Source organism: Sebastes fasciatus, unplaced genomic scaffold (assembly GCF_043250625.1).
Source record: "Sebastes fasciatus isolate fSebFas1 unplaced genomic scaffold, fSebFas1.pri Scaffold_34, whole genome shotgun sequence".
Taxonomy (NCBI): Eukaryota; Metazoa; Chordata; class Actinopteri; order Perciformes; family Sebastidae; genus Sebastes; species Sebastes fasciatus.
Window position 1 is genome coordinate 61,966 of NW_027428197.1, and position 23,035 is coordinate 85,000.

Sequence of the window (23,035 nt, forward strand, 5' to 3'; positions counted from 1 at the left end):
CACTGTAGAGACACTATAGAGTCAACACTGTACTATAGAGACACTATAGAGAAACTATAGAGACACTATAGAGACACTATAGAGACACTATAGTCAACACTGTACTATAGAGACACTATAGAGTCAACACTGTACTATAGAGACACTATAGAGACACTATAGAGTCACTATAGAGACACTATAGAGTCACTATAGAGAAACTATAGAGACACTATAGTCAACACTGTACTATAGAGACACTATAGAGTCAACACTGTACTATAGAGACACTATAGAGACACTATAGAGACACTATAGAGTCAACACTGTACTATAGAGACACTATAGAGTCAACACTGTACTATAGAGACACTATAGAGACACTATAGAGACACTATAGAGTCAACACTGTACTATAGAGACACTATAGAGAAACTATAGAGACACTATAGTCAACACTGTACTATAGAGACACTATAGAGTCAACACTGTACTATAGAGACACTATAGAGACACTATAGAGACACTATAGAGTCAACACTGTACTATAGAGACACTATAGAGTCAACACTGTACTATAGAGACACTATAGAGACACTATAGAGACACTATAGAGTCAACACTGTACTATAGAGACACTATAGACACTATAGAGTCAACACTGTACTGTAGAGACACTATAGAGACACTATAGAGTCAACACTGTACTGTAGAGACACTATAGAGACACTATAGAGACACTATAGAGTCAACACTGTACTATAGAGACACTATAGAGACACTATAGAGTCAACACTGTACTGTAGAGACACTATAGAGACACTATAGAGTCAACACTGTACTGTAGAGACACTATAGAGACACTATAGAGACACTATAGAGTCAACACTGTACTATAGAGACACTATAGAGACACTGTAGAGACACTATAGAGACACTATAGAGTCAACACTGTACTATAGAGACACTATAGACACTATAGAGACACTATAGTCAACACTGTACTATAGAGACACTATAGAGACACTATAGAGACACTATAGAGTCAACACTGTACTATAGAGACACTATAGAGACACGATAGAGAAACTATAGAGACACTATAGAGTCAACACTGTACTATAGAGACACTATAGAGTCAACACTGTACTGTAGAGACACTATAGAGTCAACACTGTACTATAGAGACACTATAGAGTCAACACTGTACTATAGAGACACTATAGAGACACTATAGAGACACTATAGAGTCAACACTGTACTATAGAGACACTATAGAGTCAACACTGTACTATAGAGACACTATAGAGACACTATAGAGACACTGTAGAGACACTATAGAGACACTATAGAGTCAACACTGTACTATAGAGACACTATAGAGACACTGTAGAGTCAACACTGTACTGTAGAGACACTATAGAGACACTATAGAGACACTATAGAGTCAACACTGTACTGTGGAGACACTATAGAGACACTATAGAGTCAACACTGTACTATAGAGAAACTATAGAGACACTATAGAGACACTGTAGAGACACTATAGAGACACTATAGAGTCAACACTGTACTATAGAGACACTATAGAGACACTGTAGAGTCAACACTGTACTGTAGAGACACTATAGAGACACTATAGAGACACTATAGAGTCAACACTGTACTGTGGAGACACTATAGAGACACTATAGAGTCAACACTGTACTATAGAGACACTATAGAGACACTATAGAGAAACTATAGAGACACTATAGAGACACTATAGAGACACTATAGAGAAACTATAGAGAAACTATAGAGACACTATAGAGACACTATAGAGACACTATAGTCAACACTGTACTATAGAGATACTATAGAGACACTATAGAGACACTATAGAGTCAACACTGTACTATAGAGACACTATAGAGTCACTATAGAGACACTATAGAGTCAACACTGTACTATAGAGACACTATAGAGTCAACACTGTACTATAGAGACACTATAGAGACACTATAGAGACACTATAGTCAACACTGTACTATAGAGACACTATAGAGACACTATAGTCAACACTGTACTATAGAGACACTATAGAGACACTATAGAGTCAACACTGTACTATAGAGACACTATAGAGTCAACACTGTACTATAGAGACACTATAGAGACACTATAGAGACACTATAGTCAACACTGTACTATAGAGACACTATAGAGACACTATAGAGACACTATAGAGACACTATAGAGTCAACACTGTACTATAGAGACACTATAGAGTCAACACTGTACTATAGAGACACTATAGAGACACTATAGAGACACTATAGTCAACACTGTACTATAGAGACACTATAGAGAAACTATAGAGACACTATAGAGACACTGTAGAGACACTATAGAGACACTATAGAGACACTATAGAGACACTATAGAGTCAACACTGTACTATAGAGACACTATAGAGACACTATAGAGTCAACACTGTACTATAGAGACACTATAGAGACACTATAGAGAAACTATAGAGACACTATAGAGTCAACACTGTACTATAGAGACACTATAGAGAAACTATAGAGACACTATAGAGACACTGTAGAGACACTATAGAGACACTATAGAGACACTATAGAGACACTATAGAGTCAACACTGTACTATAGAGACACTATAGAGACACTATAGAGTCAACACTGTACTATAGAGACACTATAGAGACACTGTAGAGACACTATAGAGACACTTTAGAGTCAACACTGTACTATAGAGACACTATAGAGAAACTATAGAGACACTATAGAGACACTATAGAGTCAACACTGTACTATAGAGACACTATAGAGACACTGTAGAGACACTATAGAGACACTTTAGAGTCAACACTGTACTATAGAGACACTATAGAGACACTATAGAGAAACTATAGAGACACTATAGAGTCAACACTGTACTATAGAGACACTATAGAGTCAACACTGTACTATAGAGACACTATAGAGACACTGTAGAGACACTATAGAGTCAACACTGTACTATAGAGACACTATAGAGAAACTATAGAGACACTATAGAGTCAACACTGTACTATAGAGACACTATAGAGACACTGTAGAGACACTATAGAGACACTTTAGAGTCAACACTGTACTATAGAGACACTATAGAGACACTATAGAGAAACTATAGAGACACTATAGAGACACTATAGAGACACTATAGAGTCAACACTGTACTATAGAGACACTATAGAGTCAACACTGTACTGTAGAGACACTATAGAGACACTATAGAGACACTATAGAGACACTATAGTCAACACTGTACTATAGAGACACTATAGAGACACTATAGTCAACACTGTACTATAGAGACACTATAGAGACACTATAGAGTCAACACTGTACTATAGAGACACTATAGAGACACTATAGAGACACTATAGTCAACACTGTACTATAGAGATACTATAGAGACACTGTAGAGACACTATAGAGACACTATAGAGTCAACACTGTACTATAGAGACACTATAGAGAAACTATAGAGACACTATAGAGACACTGTAGAGACACTATAGAGACACTATAGAGACACTATAGAGTCAACACTGTACTATAGAGACACTATAGAGACACTATAGAGAAACTATAGAGACACTATAGAGTCAACACTGTACTATAGAGACACTATAGAGACACTGTAGAGACACTATAGAGACACTTTAGAGTCAACACTGTACTATAGAGACACTATAGACACTAGAGAGACACTATAGAGACACTATAGAGTCAACACTGTACTATAGAGACACTATAGAGACACTATAGAGAAACTATAGACACTATAGAGACACTATAGAGTCAACACTGTACTATAGAGACACTATAGAGTCAACACTGTACTATAGAGACACTATAGAGACACTATAGAGTCAACACTGTACTATAGAGACACTATAGAGTCAACACTGTACTATAGAGACACTATAGAGACACTATAGAGACACTATAGAGACACTATAGAGTCAACACTGTACTATAGAGACACTATAGAGACACTATAGAGTCAACACTGTACTATAGAGACACTATAGAGACACTATAGAGACACTATAGAGACACTATAGAGACACTTTAGAGTCAACACTGTACTGTAGAGACACTATAGAGACACTATAGAGACACTATAGAGTCAACACTGTACTATAGAGACACTATAGAGTCAACACTGTACTATAGAGACACTATAGAGACACTATAGAGAAACTATAGAGACACTATAGAGTCAACACTGTACTATAGAGACACTATAGAGACACTGTAGAGACACTATAGAGACACTATAGAGACACTATAGAGTCAACACTGTACTATAGAGACACTATAGAGACACTATAGAGAAACTATAGAGACACTATAGAGTCAACACTGTACTATAGAGACACTATAGAGACACTATAGAGAAACTATAGAGACACTATAGAGTCAACACTGTACTATAGAGACACTATAGAGACACTATAGAGAAACTATAGAGACACTATAGAGTCAACACTGTACTATAGAGACACTATAGAGAAACTATAGAGACACTATAGAGACACTATAGAGACACTATAGAGTCAACACTGTACTATAGAGACACTATAGAGACACTATAGAGAAACTATAGAGACACTTTAGAGTCAACACTGTACTATAGAGACACTATAGAGACACTATAGAGTCAACACTGTACTGTAGAGACACTATAGAGACACTATAGAGACACTATAGAGACACTATAGAGTCAACACTGTACTATAGAGACACTATAGAGTCAACACTGTACTATAGAGACACTATAGAGAAACTATAGAGACACTATAGAGTCAACACTGTACTATAGAGACACTATAGAGACACTATAGAGAAACTATAGAGACACTATAGAGTCAACACTGTACTATAGAGACACTATAGAGAAACTATAGAGACACTATAGAGACACTATAGAGACACTATAGAGACACTATAGAGTCAACACTGTACTATAGAGACACTATAGAGACACTATAGAGAAACTATAGAGACACTTTAGAGTCAACACTGTACTATAGAGACACTATAGAGACACTATAGAGTCAACACTGTACTGTAGAGACACTATAGAGACACTATAGAGACACTATAGAGACACTATAGAGTCAACACTGTACTATAGAGACACTATAGAGTCAACACTGTACTATAGAGACACTATAGAGAAACTATAGAGACACTATAGAGTCAACACTGTACTATAGAGACACTATAGAGACACTGTAGAGACACTATAGAGACACTTTAGAGTCAACACTGTACTATAGAGACACTATAGAGACACTATAGAGACACTATAGAGTCAACACTGTACTATAGAGACACTATAGAGACACTATAGAGAAACTATAGAGACACTATAGAGTCAACACTGTACTATAGAGACACTATAGAGACACTATAGAGACACTATAGAGACACTATAGAGAAACTATAGAGACACTATAGAGTCAACACTGTACTATAGAGACACTATAGAGAAACTATAGAGACACTATAGAGTCAACACTGTACTATAGAGACACTATAGAGACACTATAGAGACACTATAGAGTCAACACTGTACTATAGAGACACTATAGAGTCAACACTGTACTATAGAGACACTATAGAGACACTATAGAGACACTATAGAGTCAACACTGTACTATAGAGACACTATAGAGACACTATAGAGACACTATAGTCAACACTGTACTATAGAGACACTATAGAGTCAACACTGTACTATAGAGACACTATAGAGACACTATAGAGACACTATAGAGTCAACACTGTACTATAGAGACACTATAGAGTCAACACTGTACTATAGAGACACTATAGAGACACTATAGAGACACTATAGAGTCAACACTGTACTATAGAGACACTATAGACACTATAGAGTCAACACTGTACTGTAGAGACACTATAGAGACACTATAGAGTCAACACTGTACTGTAGAGACACTATAGAGACACTATAGAGACACTATAGAGTCAACACTGTACTATAGAGACACTATAGAGACACTATAGAGTCAACACTGTACTGTAGAGACACTATAGAGACACTATAGAGTCAACACTGTACTGTAGAGACACTATAGAGACACTATAGAGACACTATAGAGTCAACACTGTACTATAGAGACACTATAGAGACACTGTAGAGACACTATAGAGACACTATAGAGTCAACACTGTACTATAGAGACACTATAGACACTATAGAGACACTATAGTCAACACTGTACTATAGAGATACTATAGAGACACTATAGAGACACTATAGAGTCAACACTGTACTATAGAGACACTATAGACACTATAGAGACACTATAGTCAACACTGTACTATAGAGACACTATAGAGACACTATAGAGACACGATAGAGAAACTATAGAGACACTATAGAGTCAACACTGTACTATAGAGACACTATAGAGTCAACACTGTACTGTAGAGACACTATAGAGTCAACACTGTACTATAGAGACACTATAGAGTCAACACTGTACTATAGAGACACTATAGAGTCAACACTGTACTATAGAGACACTATAGAGACACTATAGAGTCAACACTGTACTATAGAGACACTATAGAGACACTATAGAGACACTATAGAGTCAACACTGTACTATAGAGACACTATAGAGTCAACACTGTACTATAGAGACACTATAGAGACACTATAGAGACACTGTAGAGACACTATAGAGACACTATAGAGTCAACACTGTACTATAGAGACACTATAGAGACACTGTAGAGTCAACACTGTACTGTAGAGACACTATAGAGACACTATAGAGACACTATAGAGTCAACACTGTACTGTGGAGACACTATAGAGACACTATAGAGTCAACACTGTACTATAGAGAAACTATAGAGACACTATAGAGACACTGTAGAGACACTATAGAGACACTATAGAGTCAACACTGTACTATAGAGACACTATAGAGACACTGTAGAGTCAACACTGTACTGTAGAGACACTATAGAGACACTATAGAGACACTATAGAGTCAACACTGTACTGTGGAGACACTATAGAGACACTATAGAGTCAACACTGTACTATAGAGACACTATAGAGACACTATAGAGAAACTATAGAGACACTATAGAGACACTATAGAGACACTATAGAGAAACTATAGAGAAACTATAGAGACACTATAGAGACACTATAGAGACACTATAGTCAACACTGTACTATAGAGATACTATAGAGACACTATAGAGACACTATAGAGTCAACACTGTACTATAGAGACACTATAGAGTCACTATAGAGACACTATAGAGTCAACACTGTACTATAGAGACACTATAGAGACACTATAGTCAACACTGTACTATAGAGACACTATAGAGACACTATAGAGTCAACACTGTACTATAGAGACACTATAGAGACACTATAGAGACACTATAGTCAACACTGTACTATAGAGACACTATAGAGACACTATAGTCAACACTGTACTATAGAGACACTATAGAGTCAACACTGTACTATAGAGACACTATAGAGACACTATAGAGACACTATAGTCAACACTGTACTATAGAGACACTATAGAGACACTATAGTCAACACTGTACTATAGAGACACTATAGAGAAACTATAGAGACACTATAGAGACACTGTAGAGACACTATAGAGACACTATAGAGACACTATAGAGACACTATAGAGTCAACACTGTACTATAGAGACACTATAGAGACACTATAGAGTCAACACTGTACTATAGAGACACTATAGAGACACTATAGAGAAACTATAGAGACACTATAGAGTCAACACTGTACTATAGAGACACTATAGAGAAACTATAGAGACACTATAGAGACACTGTAGAGACACTATAGAGACACTATAGAGACACTATAGAGTCAACACTGTACTATAGAGACAATATAGAGACACTATAGAGACACTATAGAGTCAACACTGTACTATAGAGACACTATAGAGACACTGTAGAGACACTATAGAGACACTTTAGAGTCAACACTGTACTATAGAGACACTATAGAGAAACTATAGAGACACTATAGAGACACTATAGAGTCAACACTGTACTATAGAGACACTATAGAGACACTGTAGAGACACTATAGAGACACTATAGAGTCAACACTGTACTATAGAGACACTATAGAGTCAACACTGTACTATAGAGACACTATAGAGACACTATAGAGAAACTATAGAGACACTATAGAGTCAACACTGTACTATAGAGACACTATAGAGTCAACACTGTACTATAGAGACACTATAGAGACACTATAGAGAAACTATAGAGACACTATAGAGTCAACACTGTACTATAGAGACACTATAGAGTCAACACTGTACTATAGAGACACTATAGAGACACTATAGAGACACTGTAGAGACACTATAGAGTCAACACTGTACTATAGAGACACTATAGAGAAACTATAGAGACACTATAGAGTCAACACTGTACTATAGAGACACTATAGAGACACTGTAGAGACACTATAGAGACACTTTAGAGTCAACACTGTACTATAGAGACACTATAGACACTAGAGAGACACTATAGAGACACTATAGAGTCAACACTGTACTATAGAGACACTATAGAGACACTATAGAGAAACTATAGAGACACTATAGAGACACTATAGAGACACTATAGAGTCAACACTGTACTATAGAGACACTATAGAGTCAACACTGTACTGTAGAGACACTATAGAGACACTATAGAGACACTATAGAGACACTATAGAGACACTATAGTCAACACTGTACTATAGAGACACTATAGAGACACTATAGTCAACACTGTACTATAGAGACACTATAGAGACACTATAGAGTCAACACTGTACTATAGAGACACTATAGAGACACTATAGAGACACTATAGAGACACTATAGAGACACTATAGTCAACACTGTACTATAGAGACACTATAGAGACACTATAGTCAACACTGTACTATAGAGACACTATAGAGACACTATAGAGTCAACACTGTACTATAGAGACACTATAGAGACACTATAGAGACACTATAGTCAACACTGTACTATAGAGATACTATAGAGACACTGTAGAGACACTATAGAGACACTATAGAGTCAACACTGTACTATAGAGACACTATAGAGTCAACACTGTACTGTAGAGACACTATAGAGACACTATAGAGACACTATAGAGACACTATAGTCAACACTGTACTATAGAGACACTATAGAGACACTATAGTCAACACTGTACTATAGAGACACTATAGAGACACTATAGAGTCAACACTGTACTATAGAGACACTATAGAGACACTATAGAGACACTATAGTCAACACTGTACTATAGAGACACTATAGAGAAACTATAGAGACACTATAGAGACACTGTAGAGACACTATAGAGACACTATAGAGACACTATAGAGTCAACACTGTACTATAGAGACACTATAGAGACACTATAGAGAAACTATAGAGACACTGTAGAGACACTATAGAGACACTATAGAGACACTATAGAGTCAACACTGTACTATAGAGACACTATAGAGACACTGTAGAGACACTATAGAGACACTTTAGAGTCAACACTGTACTATAGAGACACTATAGACACTAGAGAGACACTATAGAGACACTATAGAGTCAACACTGTACTATAGAGACACTATAGAGACACTATAGAGAAACTATAGACACTATAGAGACACTATAGAGTCAACACTGTACTATAGAGACACTATAGAGTCAACACTGTACTATAGAGACACTATAGAGACACTATAGAGTCAACACTGTACTATAGAGACACTATAGAGTCAACACTGTACTATAGAGACACTATAGAGACACTATAGAGACACTATAGAGACACTATAGAGTCAACACTGTACTATAGAGACACTATAGAGACACTATAGAGAAACTATAGAGACACTATAGAGACACTATAGAGTCAACACTGTACTATAGAGACACTATAGAGTCAACACTGTACTATAGAGACACTATAGAGACACTATAGAGTCAACACTGTACTATAGAGACACTATAGAGTCAACACTGTACTATAGAGACACTATAGAGACACTATAGAGACACTATAGAGACACTATAGAGTCAACACTGTACTATAGAGACACTATAGAGACACTATAGAGACACTATAGAGACACTATAGAGACACTTTAGAGTCAACACTGTACTGTAGAGACACTATAGAGACACTATAGAGTCAACACTGTACTATAGAGACACTATAGAGTCAACACTGTACTATAGAGACACTATAGAGACACTATAGAGAAACTATAGAGACACTATAGAGTCAACACTGTACTATAGAGACACTATAGAGACACTATAGAGAAACTATAGAGACACTATAGAGTCAACACTGTACTATAGAGACACTATAGAGAAACTATAGAGACACTATAGAGACACTATAGAGACACTATAGAGACACTATAGAGTCAACACTGTACTATAGAGACACTATAGAGACACTATAGAGAAACTATAGAGACACTTTAGAGTCAACACTGTACTATAGAGACACTATAGAGACACTATAGAGTCAACACTGTACTGTAGAGACACTATAGAGACACTATAGAGACACTATAGAGACACTATAGAGTCAACACTGTACTATAGAGACACTATAGAGAAACTATAGAGACACTATAGAGACACTGTAGAGACACTATAGAGACACTATAGAGACACTATAGAGTCAACACTGTACTATAGAGACACTATAGAGACACTATAGAGAAACTATAGAGACACTATAGAGTCAACACTGTACTATAGAGACACTATAGAGACACTGTAGAGACACTATAGAGACACTTTAGAGTCAACACTGTACTATAGAGACACTATAGACACTAGAGAGACACTATAGAGACACTATAGAGTCAACACTGTACTATAGAGACACTATAGAGACACTATAGAGAAACTATAGACACTATAGAGACACTATAGAGTCAACACTGTACTATAGAGACACTATAGAGTCAACACTGTACTATAGAGACACTATAGAGACACTATAGAGTCAACACTGTACTATAGAGACACTATAGAGTCAACACTGTACTATAGAGACACTATAGAGACACTATAGAGACACTATAGAGACACTATAGAGTCAACACTGTACTATAGAGACACTATAGAGACACTATAGAGAAACTATAGAGACACTATAGAGACACTATAGAGTCAACACTGTACTATAGAGACACTATAGAGTCAACACTGTACTATAGAGACACTATAGAGACACTATAGAGTCAACACTGTACTATAGAGACACTATAGAGTCAACACTGTACTATAGAGACACTATAGAGACACTATAGAGACACTATAGAGACACTATAGAGTCAACACTGTACTATAGAGACACTATAGAGACACTATAGAGACACTATAGAGACACTATAGAGACACTTTAGAGTCAACACTGTACTGTAGAGACACTATAGAGACACTATAGAGTCAACACTGTACTATAGAGACACTATAGAGACACTATAGAGACACTATAGAGTCAACACTGTACTATAGAGACACTATAGAGTCAACACTGTACTATAGAGACACTATAGAGACACTATAGAGAAACTATAGAGACACTATAGAGTCAACACTGTACTATAGAGACACTATAGAGACACTGTAGAGACACTATAGAGACACTTTAGAGTCAACACTGTACTATAGAGACACTATAGAGACACTATAGAGAAACTATAGAGACACTATAGAGTCAACACTGTACTATAGAGACACTATAGAGACACTATAGAGAAACTATAGAGACACTATAGAGTCAACACTGTACTATAGAGACACTATAGAGACACTATAGAGAAACTATAGAGACACTATAGAGTCAACACTGTACTATAGAGACACTATAGAGAAACTATAGAGACACTATAGAGACACTATAGAGACACTATAGAGACACTATAGAGTCAACACTGTACTATAGAGACACTATAGAGTCAACACTGTACTATAGAGACACTATAGAGACACTATAGTCAACACTGTACTATAGAGACACTATAGAGACACTATAGTCAACACTGTACTATAGAGACACTATAGAGACACTATAGAGTCAACACTGTACTATAGAGACACTATAGAGTCAACACTGTACTATAGAGACACTATAGAGACACTATAGTCAACACTGTACTATAGAGACACTATAGAGACACTATAGTCAACACTGTACTATAGAGACACTATAGAGAAACTATAGAGACACTATAGAGACACTGTAGAGACACTATAGAGACACTATAGAGACACTATAGAGACACTATAGAGTCAACACTGTACTATAGAGACACTATAGAGACACTATAGAGTCAACACTGTACTATAGAGACACTATAGAGACACTATAGAGAAACTATAGAGACACTATAGAGTCAACACTGTACTATAGAGACACTATAGAGAAACTATAGAGACACTATAGAGACACTGTAGAGACACTATAGAGACACTATAGAGACACTATAGAGACACTATAGAGTCAACACTGTACTATAGAGACACTATAGAGACACTATAGAGACACTATAGAGTCAACACTGTACTATAGAGACACTATAGAGACACTGTAGAGACACTATAGAGACACTTTAGAGTCAACACTGTACTATAGAGACACTATAGAGAAACTATAGAGACACTATAGAGACACTATAGAGTCAACACTGTACTATAGAGACACTATAGAGACACTGTAGAGACACTATAGAGACACTTTAGAGTCAACACTGTACTATAGAGACACTATAGAGACACTATAGAGAAACTATAGAGACACTATAGAGTCAACACTGTACTATAGAGACACTATAGAGTCAACACTGTACTATAGAGACACTATAGAGACACTATAGAGACACTGTAGAGACACTATAGAGTCAACACTGTACTATAGAGACACTATAGAGAAACTATAGAGACACTATAGAGTCAACACTGTACTATAGAGACACTATAGAGACACTATAGAGACACTTTAGAGTCAACACTGTACTATAGAGACACTATAGAGACACTATAGAGAAACTATAGAGACACTATAGAGACACTATAGAGACACTATAGAGTCAACACTGTACTATAGAGACACTATAGAGACACTATAGTCAACACTGTACTATAGAGACACTATAGAGACACTATAGTCAACACTGTACTATAGAGACACTATAGAGACACTATAGAGTCAACACTGTACTATAGAGACACTATAGAGACACTATAGTCAACACTGTACTATAGAGATACTATAGAGACACTGTAGAGACACTATAGAGACACTATAGAGTCAACACTGTACTATAGAGACACTATAGAGAAACTATAGAGACACTATAGAGACACTGTAGAGACACTATAGAGACACTATAGAGACACTATAGAGTCAACACTGTACTATAGAGACACTATAGAGACACTATAGAGAAACTATAGAGACACTATAGAGTCAACACTGTACTATAGAGACACTATAGAGACACTATAGAGACACTTTAGAGTCAACACTGTACTATAGAGACACTATAGAGAAACTATAGAGACACTATAGAGTCAACACTGTACTATAGAGACACTGTAGAGACACTATAGAGACACTTTAGAGTCAACACTGTACTATAGAGACACTATAGACACTAGAGAGACACTATAGAGACACTATAGAGTCAACACTGTACTATAGAGACACTATAGAGACACTATAGAGAAACTATAGACACTATAGAGACACTATAGAGTCAACACTGTACTATAGAGACACTATAGAGTCAACACTGTACTATAGAGACACTATAGAGACACTATAGAGTCAACACTGTACTATAGAGACACTATAGAGTCAACACTGTACTATAGAGACACTATAGAGACACTATAGAGACACTATAGAGACACTATAGAGTCAACACTGTACTATAGAGACACTATAGAGACACTATAGAGAAACTATAGAGACACTATAGAGACACTATAGAGTCAACACTGTACTATAGAGACACTATAGAGTCAACACTGTACTATAGAGACACTATAGAGACACTATAGAGTCAACACTGTACTATAGAGACACTATAGAGTCAACACTGTACTATAGAGACACTATAGAGACACTATAGAGACACTATAGAGACACTATAGAGTCAACACTGTACTATAGAGACACTATAGAGACACTATAGAGACACTATAGAGACACTATAGAGACACTTTAGAGTCAACACTGTACTGTAGAGACACTATAGAGACACTATAGAGTCAACACTGTACTATAGAGACACTATAGAGACACTATAGAGACACTATAGAGTCAACACTGTACTATAGAGACACTATAGAGTCAACACTGTACTATAGAGACACTATAGAGACACTATAGAGAAACTATAGAGACACTATAGAGTCAACACTGTACTATAGAGACACTATAGAGACACTGTAGAGACACTATAGAGACACTTTAGAGTCAACACTGTACTATAGAGACACTATAGAGACACTATAGAGAAACTATAGAGACACTATAGAGTCAACACTGTACTATAGAGACACTATAGAGACACTATAGAGAAACTATAGAGACACTATAGAGTCAACACTGTACTATAGAGACACTATAGAGACACTATAGAGAAACTATAGAGACACTATAGAGTCAACACTGTACTATAGAGACACTATAGAGAAACTATAGAGACACTATAGAGACACTATAGAGACACTATAGAGACACTATAGAGTCAACACTGTACTATAGAGACACTATAGAGTCAACACTGTACTATAGAGACACTATAGAGACACTATAGTCAACACTGTACTATAGAGACACTATAGAGACACTATAGTCAACACTGTACTATAGAGACACTATAGAGACACTATAGAGTCAACACTGTACTATAGAGACACTATAGAGTCAACACTGTACTATAGAGACACTATAGAGACACTATAGTCAACACTGTACTATAGAGACACTATAGAGACACTATAGTCAACACTGTACTATGGAGACACTATAGAGAAACTATAGAGACACTATAGAGACACTGTAGAGACACTATAGAGACACTATAGAGACACTATAGAGACACTATAGAGTCAACACTGTACTATAGAGACACTATAGAGACACTATAGAGTCAACACTGTACTATAGAGACACTATAGAGACACTATAGAGAAACTATAGAGACACTATAGAGTCAACACTGTACTATAGAGACACTATAGAGAAACTATAGAGACACTATAGAGACACTGTAGAGACACTATAGAGACACTATAGAGACACTATAGAGACACTATAGAGTCAACACTGTACTATAGAGACACTATAGAGACACTATAGAGACACTATAGAGTCAACACTGTACTATAGAGACACTATAGAGACACTATAGAGACACTTTAGAGTCAACACTGTACTATAGAGACACTATAGAGAAACTATAGAGACACTATAGAGACACTATAGAGTCAACACTGTACTATAGAGACACTATAGAGACACTGTAGAGACACTATAGAGACACTTTAGAGTCAACACTGTACTATAGAGACACTATAGAGACACTATAGAGAAACTATAGAGACACTATAGAGTCAACACTGTACTATAGAGACACTATAGAGTCAACACTGTACTATAGAGACACTATAGAGACACTATAGAGACACTGTAGAGACACTATAGAGTCAACACTGTACTATAGAGACACTATAGAGAAACTATAGAGACACTATAGAGTCAACACTGTACTATAGAGACACTATAGAGACACTATAGAGACACTTTAGAGTCAACACTGTACTATAGAGACACTATAGAGACACTATAGAGAAACTATAGAGACACTATAGAGACACTATAGAGACACTATAGAGTCAACACTGTACTATAGAGACACTATAGAGTCAACACTGTACTGTAGAGACACTATAGAGACACTATAGAGACACTATAGAGACACTATAGAGACACTATAGTCAACACTGTACTATAGAGACACTATAGAGACACTATAGTCAACACTGTACTATAGAGACACTATAGAGACACTATAGAGTCAACACTGTACTATAGAGACACTATAGAGACACTATAGTCAACACTGTACTATAGAGATACTATAGAGACACTGTAGAGACACTATAGAGACACTATAGAGTCAACACTGTACTATAGAGACACTATAGAGAAACTATAGAGACACTATAGAGACACTGTAGAGACACTATAGAGACACTATAGAGACACTATAGAGTCAACACTGTACTATAGAGACACTATAGAGACACTATAGAGAAACTATAGAGACACTATAGAGTCAACACTGTACTATAGAGACACTATAGAGACACTATAGAGACACTATAGAGACACTTTAGAGTCAACACTGTACTATAGAGACACTATAGAGAAACTATAGAGACACTATAGAGTCAACACTGTACTATAGAGACACTGTAGAGACACTATAGAGACACTTTAGAGTCAACACTGTACTATAGAGACACTATAGACACTAGAGAGACACTATAGAGACACTATAGAGTCAACACTGTACTATAGAGACACTATAGAGACACTATAGAGAAACTATAGACACTATAGAGACACTATAGAGTCAACACTGTACTATAGAGACACTATAGAGTCAACACTGTACTATAGAGACACTATAGAGACACTATAGAGTCAACACTGTACTATAGAGACACTATAGAGTCAACACTGTACTATAGAGACACTATAGAGACACTATAGAGACACTATAGAGACACTATAGAGTCAACACTGTACTATAGAGACACTATAGAGACACTATAGAGAAACTATAGAGACACTATAGAGACACTATAGAGTCAACACTGTACTATAGAGACACTATAGAGTCAACACTGTACTATAGAGACACTATAGAGACACTATAGAGTCAACACTGTACTATAGAGACACTATAGAGTCAACACTGTACTATAGAGACACTATAGAGACACTATAGAGACACTATAGAGACACTATAGAGTCAACACTGTACTATAGAGACACTATAGAGACACTATAGAGACACTATAGAGACACTATAGAGACACTTTAGAGTCAACACTGTACTGTAGAGACACTATAGAGACACTATAGAGTCAACACTGTACTATAGAGACACTATAGAGACACTATAGAGACACTATAGAGTCAACACTGTACTATAGAGACACTATAGAGTCAACACTGTACTATAGAGACACTATAGAGACACTATAGAGAAACTATAGAGACACTATAGAGTCAACACTGTACTATAGAGACACTATAGAGACACTGTAGAGACACTATAGAGACACTTTAGAGTCAACACTGTACTATAGAGACACTATAGAGACACTATAGAGAAACTATAGAGACACTATAGAGTCAACACTGTACTATAGAGACACTATAGAGACACTATAGAGAAACTATAGAGACACTATAGAGTCAACACTGTACTATAGAGACACTATAGAGACACTATAGAGAAACTATAGAGACACTATAGAGTCAACACTGTACTATAGAGACACTATAGAGAAACTATAGAGACACTATAGAGACACTATAGAGACACTATAGAGACACTATAGAGTCAACACTGTACTATAGAGACACTATAGAGTCAACACTGTACTATAGAGACACTATAGAGACACTATAGTCAACACTGTACTATAGAGACACTATAGAGACACTATAGTCAACACTGTACTATAGAGACACTATAGAGACACTATAGAGTCAACACTGTACTATAGAGACACTATAGAGTCAACACTGTACTATAGAGACACTATAGAGACACTATAGTCAACACTGTACTATAGAGACACTATAGAGACACTATAGTCAACACTGTACTATAGAGACACTATAGAGAAACTATAGAGACACTATAGAGACACTGTAGAGACACTATAGAGACACTATAGAGACACTATAGAGACACTATAGAGTCAACACTGTACTATAGAGACACTATAGAGACACTATAGAGTCAACACTGTACTATAGAGACACTATAGAGACACTATAGAGAAACTATAGAGACACTATAGAGTCAACACTGTACTATAGAGACACTATAGAGAAACTATAGAGACACTATAGAGACACTGTAGAGACACTATAGAGACACTATAGAGACACTATAGAGACACTATAGAGTCAACACTGTACTATAGAGACACTATAGAGACACTATAGAGACACTATAGAGTCAACACTGTACTATAGAGACACTATAGAGACACTATAGAGACACTTTAGAGTCAACACTGTACTATAGAGACACTATAGAGAAACTATAGAGACACTATAGAGACACTATAGAGTCAACACTGTACTATAGAGACACTATAGAGACACTGTAGAGACACTATAGAGACACTTTAGAGTCAACACTGTACTATAGAGACACTATAGAGACACTATAGAGAAACTATAGAGACACTATAGAGTCAACACTGTACTATAGAGACACTATAGAGTCAACACTGTACTATAGAGACACTATAGAGACACTATAGAGACACTGTAGAGACACTATAGAGTCAACACTGTACTATAGAGACACTATAGAGAAACTATAGAGACACTATAGAGTCAACACTGTACTATAGAGACACTATAGAGACACTATAGAGACACTTTAGAGTCAACACTGTACTATAGAGACACTATAGAGACACTATAGAGAAACTATAGAGACACTATAGAGACACTATAGAGACACTATAGAGTCAACACTGTACTATAGAGACACTATAGAGTCAACACTGTACTGTAGAGACACTATAGAGACACTATAGAGACACTATAGAGACACTATAGAGACACTATAGTCAACACTGTACTATAGAGACACTATAGAGACACTATAGTCAACACTGTACTATAGAGACACTATAGAGACACTATAGAGTCAACACTGTACTATAGAGACACTATAGAGACACTATAGTCAACACTGTACTATAGAGATACTATAGAGACACTGTAGAGACACTATAGAGACACTATAGAGTCAACACTGTACTATAGAGACACTATAGAGAAACTATAGAGACACTATAGAGACACTGTAGAGACACTATAGAGACACTATAGAGACACTATAGAGTCAACACTGTACTATAGAGACACTATAGAGACACTATAGAGAAACTATAGAGACACTATAGAGTCAACACTGTACTATAGAGACACTATAGAGACACTATAGAGACACTTTAGAGTCAACACTGTACTATAGAGACACTATAGAGAAACTATAGAGACACTATAGAGTCAACACTGTACTATAGAGACACTGTAGAGACACTATAGAGACACTTTAGAGTCAACACTGTACTATAGAGACACTATAGACACTAGAGAGACACTATAGAGACACTATAGAGTCAACACTGTACTATAGAGACACTATAGAGACACTATAGAGAAACTATAGACACTATAGAGACACTATAGAGTCAACACTGTACTATAGAGACACTATAGAGTCAACACTGTACTATAGAGACACTATAGAGACACTATAGAGTCAACACTGTACTATAGAGACACTATAGAGTCAACACTGTACTATAGAGACACTATAGAGACACTATAGAGACACTATAGAGACACTATAGAGTCAACACTGTACTATAGAGACACTATAGAGACACTATAGAGAAACTATAGAGACACTATAGAGACACTATAGAGTCAACACTGTACTATAGAGACACTATAGAGTCAACACTGTACTATAGAGACACTATAGAGACACTATAGAGTCAACACTGTACTATAGAGACACTATAGAGTCAACACTGTACTATAGAGACACTATAGAGACACTATAGAGACACTATAGAGACACTATAGAGTCAACACTGTACTATAGAGACACTATAGAGACACTATAGAGACACTATAGAGACACTATAGAGACACTTTAGAGTCAACACTGTACTGTAGAGACACTATAGAGACACTATAGAGTCAACACTGTACTATAGAGACACTATAGAGACACTATAGAGACACTATAGAGTCAACACTGTACTATAGAGACACTATAGAGTCAACACTGTACTATAGAGACACTATAGAGACACTATAGAGAAACTATAGAGACACTATAGAGTCAACACTGTACTATAGAGACACTATAGAGACACTGTAGAGACACTATAGAGACACTTTAGAGTCAACACTGTACTATAGAGACACTATAGAGACACTATAGAGAAACTATAGAGACACTATAGAGTCAACACTGTACTATAGAGACACTATAGAGACACTATAGAGAAACTATAGAGACACTATAGAGTCAACACTGTACTATAGAGACACTATAGAGAAACTATAGAGACACTATAGAGACACTATAGAGACACTATAGAGACACTATAGAGTCAACACTGTACTATAGAGACACTATAGAGACACTATAGAGAAACTATAGAGACACTTTAGAGTCAACACTGTACTATAGAGACACTATAGAGACACTATAGAGTCAACACTGTACTGTAGAGACACTATAGAGACACTATAGAGACACTATAGAGACACTATAGAGTCAACACTGTACTATAGAGACACTATAGAGTCAACACTGTACTATAGAGACACTATAGAGACACTATAGAGTCAACACTGTACTGTAGAGACACTATAGAGACACTATAGAGACACTATAGAGTCAACACTGTACTATAGAGACACTATAGAGTCAACACTGTACTATAGAGACACTATAGAGACACTATAGAGACACTATAGAGTCAACACTGTACTATAGAGACACTATAGAGTCAACACTGTACTGTAGAGACACTATAGAGACACTATAGAGACACTATAGAGTCAACACTGTACTATAGAGACACTATAGAGTCAACACTGTACTGTAGAGACACTATAGAGACACTATAGAGACACTATAGAGACACTATAGAGTCAACACTGTACTATAGAGACACTATAGAGACACTATAGAGTCAACACTGTACTATAGAGACACTATAGAGACACTGTAGAGACACTATAGAGACACTTTAGAGTCAACACTGTACTATAGAGACACTATAGAGAAACTATAGAGACACTATAGAGTCAACACTGTACTATAGAGACACTATAGAGACACTATAGAGAAACTATAGAGACACTATAGAGTCAACACTGTACTATAGAGACACTATAGAGACACTATAGAGACACTATAGAGACACTATAGAGAAACTATAGAGACACTATAGAGTCAACACTGTACTATAGAGACACTATAGAGAAACTATAGAGACACTATAGAGACACTATAGAGACACTATAGAGACACTATAGAGTCAACACTGTACTATAGAGACACTATAGAGACACTATAGAGTCAACACTGTACTGTAGAGACACTATAGAGTCAACACTGTACTATAGAGACACTATAGAGACACTATAGAGTCAACACTGTACTATAGAGACACTATAGAGTCAACACTGTACTATAGAGACACTATAGAGACACTATAGAGTCAACACTGTACTATAGAGACACTATAGAGACACTGTAGAGACACTATAGAGACACTTTAGAGTCAACACTGTACTATAGAGACACTATAGAGAAACTATAGAGACACTATAGAGTCAACACTGTACTATAGAGACACTATAGAGACACTATAGAGAAACTATAGAGACACTATAGAGTCAACACTGTACTATAGAGACACTATAGAGACACTATAGAGACACTATAGAGAAACTATAGAGACACTATAGAGTCAACACTGTACTATAGAGACACTATAGAGAAACTATAGAGACACTATAGAGACACTATAGAGACACTATAGAGACACTATAGAGTCAACACTGTACTATAGAGACACTATAGAGACACTATAGAGACACTTTAGAGTCAACACTGTACTATAGAGACACTATAGAGAAACTATAGAGACACTATAGAGACACTATAGAGTCAACACTGTACTATAGAGACACTATAGAGTCACTATAGAGACACTATAGAGAAACTATAGAGACACTATAGAGACACTATAGAGACACTATAGAGACACTATAGAGTCAACACTGTACTGTAGAGACACTATAGAGACACTATAGAGACACTATAGAGTCAACACTGTACTATAGAGACACTATAGAGACACTATAGAGAAACTATAGAGACACTATAGAGACACTATAGAGACACTATAGAGACACTATAGAGTCAACACTGTACTGTAGAGACACTATAGAGACACTATAGAGACACTATAGAGTCAACACTGTACTGTAGAGACACTATAGAGACACTATAGAGACACTATAGAGACACTATAGAGTCAACACTGTACTATAGAGACACTATAGAGTCACTATAGAGACACTATAGAGAAACTATAGAGACACTATAGAGACACTATAGAGACACTATAGAGACACTATAGAGTCAACACTGTACTATAGAGACACTATAGAGACACTATAGAGAAACTATAGAGACACTATAGAGTCAACACTGTACTATAGAGACACTATAGAGACACTATAGAGACACTATAGAGACACTATAGAGTCAACACTGTACTGTAGAGACACTATAGAGACACTATAGAGACACTATAGAGACACTATAGAGTCAACACTGTACTGTAGAGACACTATAGAGACACTATAGAGTCAACACTGTACTATAGAGACACTATAGAGACACTATAGAGACACTATAGAGTCAACACTGTACTGTAGAGACACTATAGAGACACTATAGAGACACTGAGGACAGACCTGTGTCAGAGGACAGGTGTGAGGCTCGTCCAACATCTCTGAGTA

The 23,035-nt window shown here is 36.4% G+C and overlaps 1 protein-coding gene across 3 annotated transcripts in view; it reads right to left on the reverse strand.

The window, feature by feature from the left end:
- The window catches only part of ctc1 (CTS telomere maintenance complex component 1), a 99,028-nt gene that overhangs the window by 57,317 nt on the left and 18,676 nt on the right, over positions 1-23,035 (reverse strand). For all 3 annotated transcript variants that reach the window (XM_074628435.1, XM_074628433.1, XM_074628436.1), the window contains one exon: positions 22,991-23,035. This exon is cut by the window's right edge and continues 103 nt beyond it. In XM_074628435.1, the coding sequence (XP_074484536.1) occupies positions 22,991-23,035 (45 nt within the window). The remainder of the gene's footprint in view (positions 1-22,990) is intronic.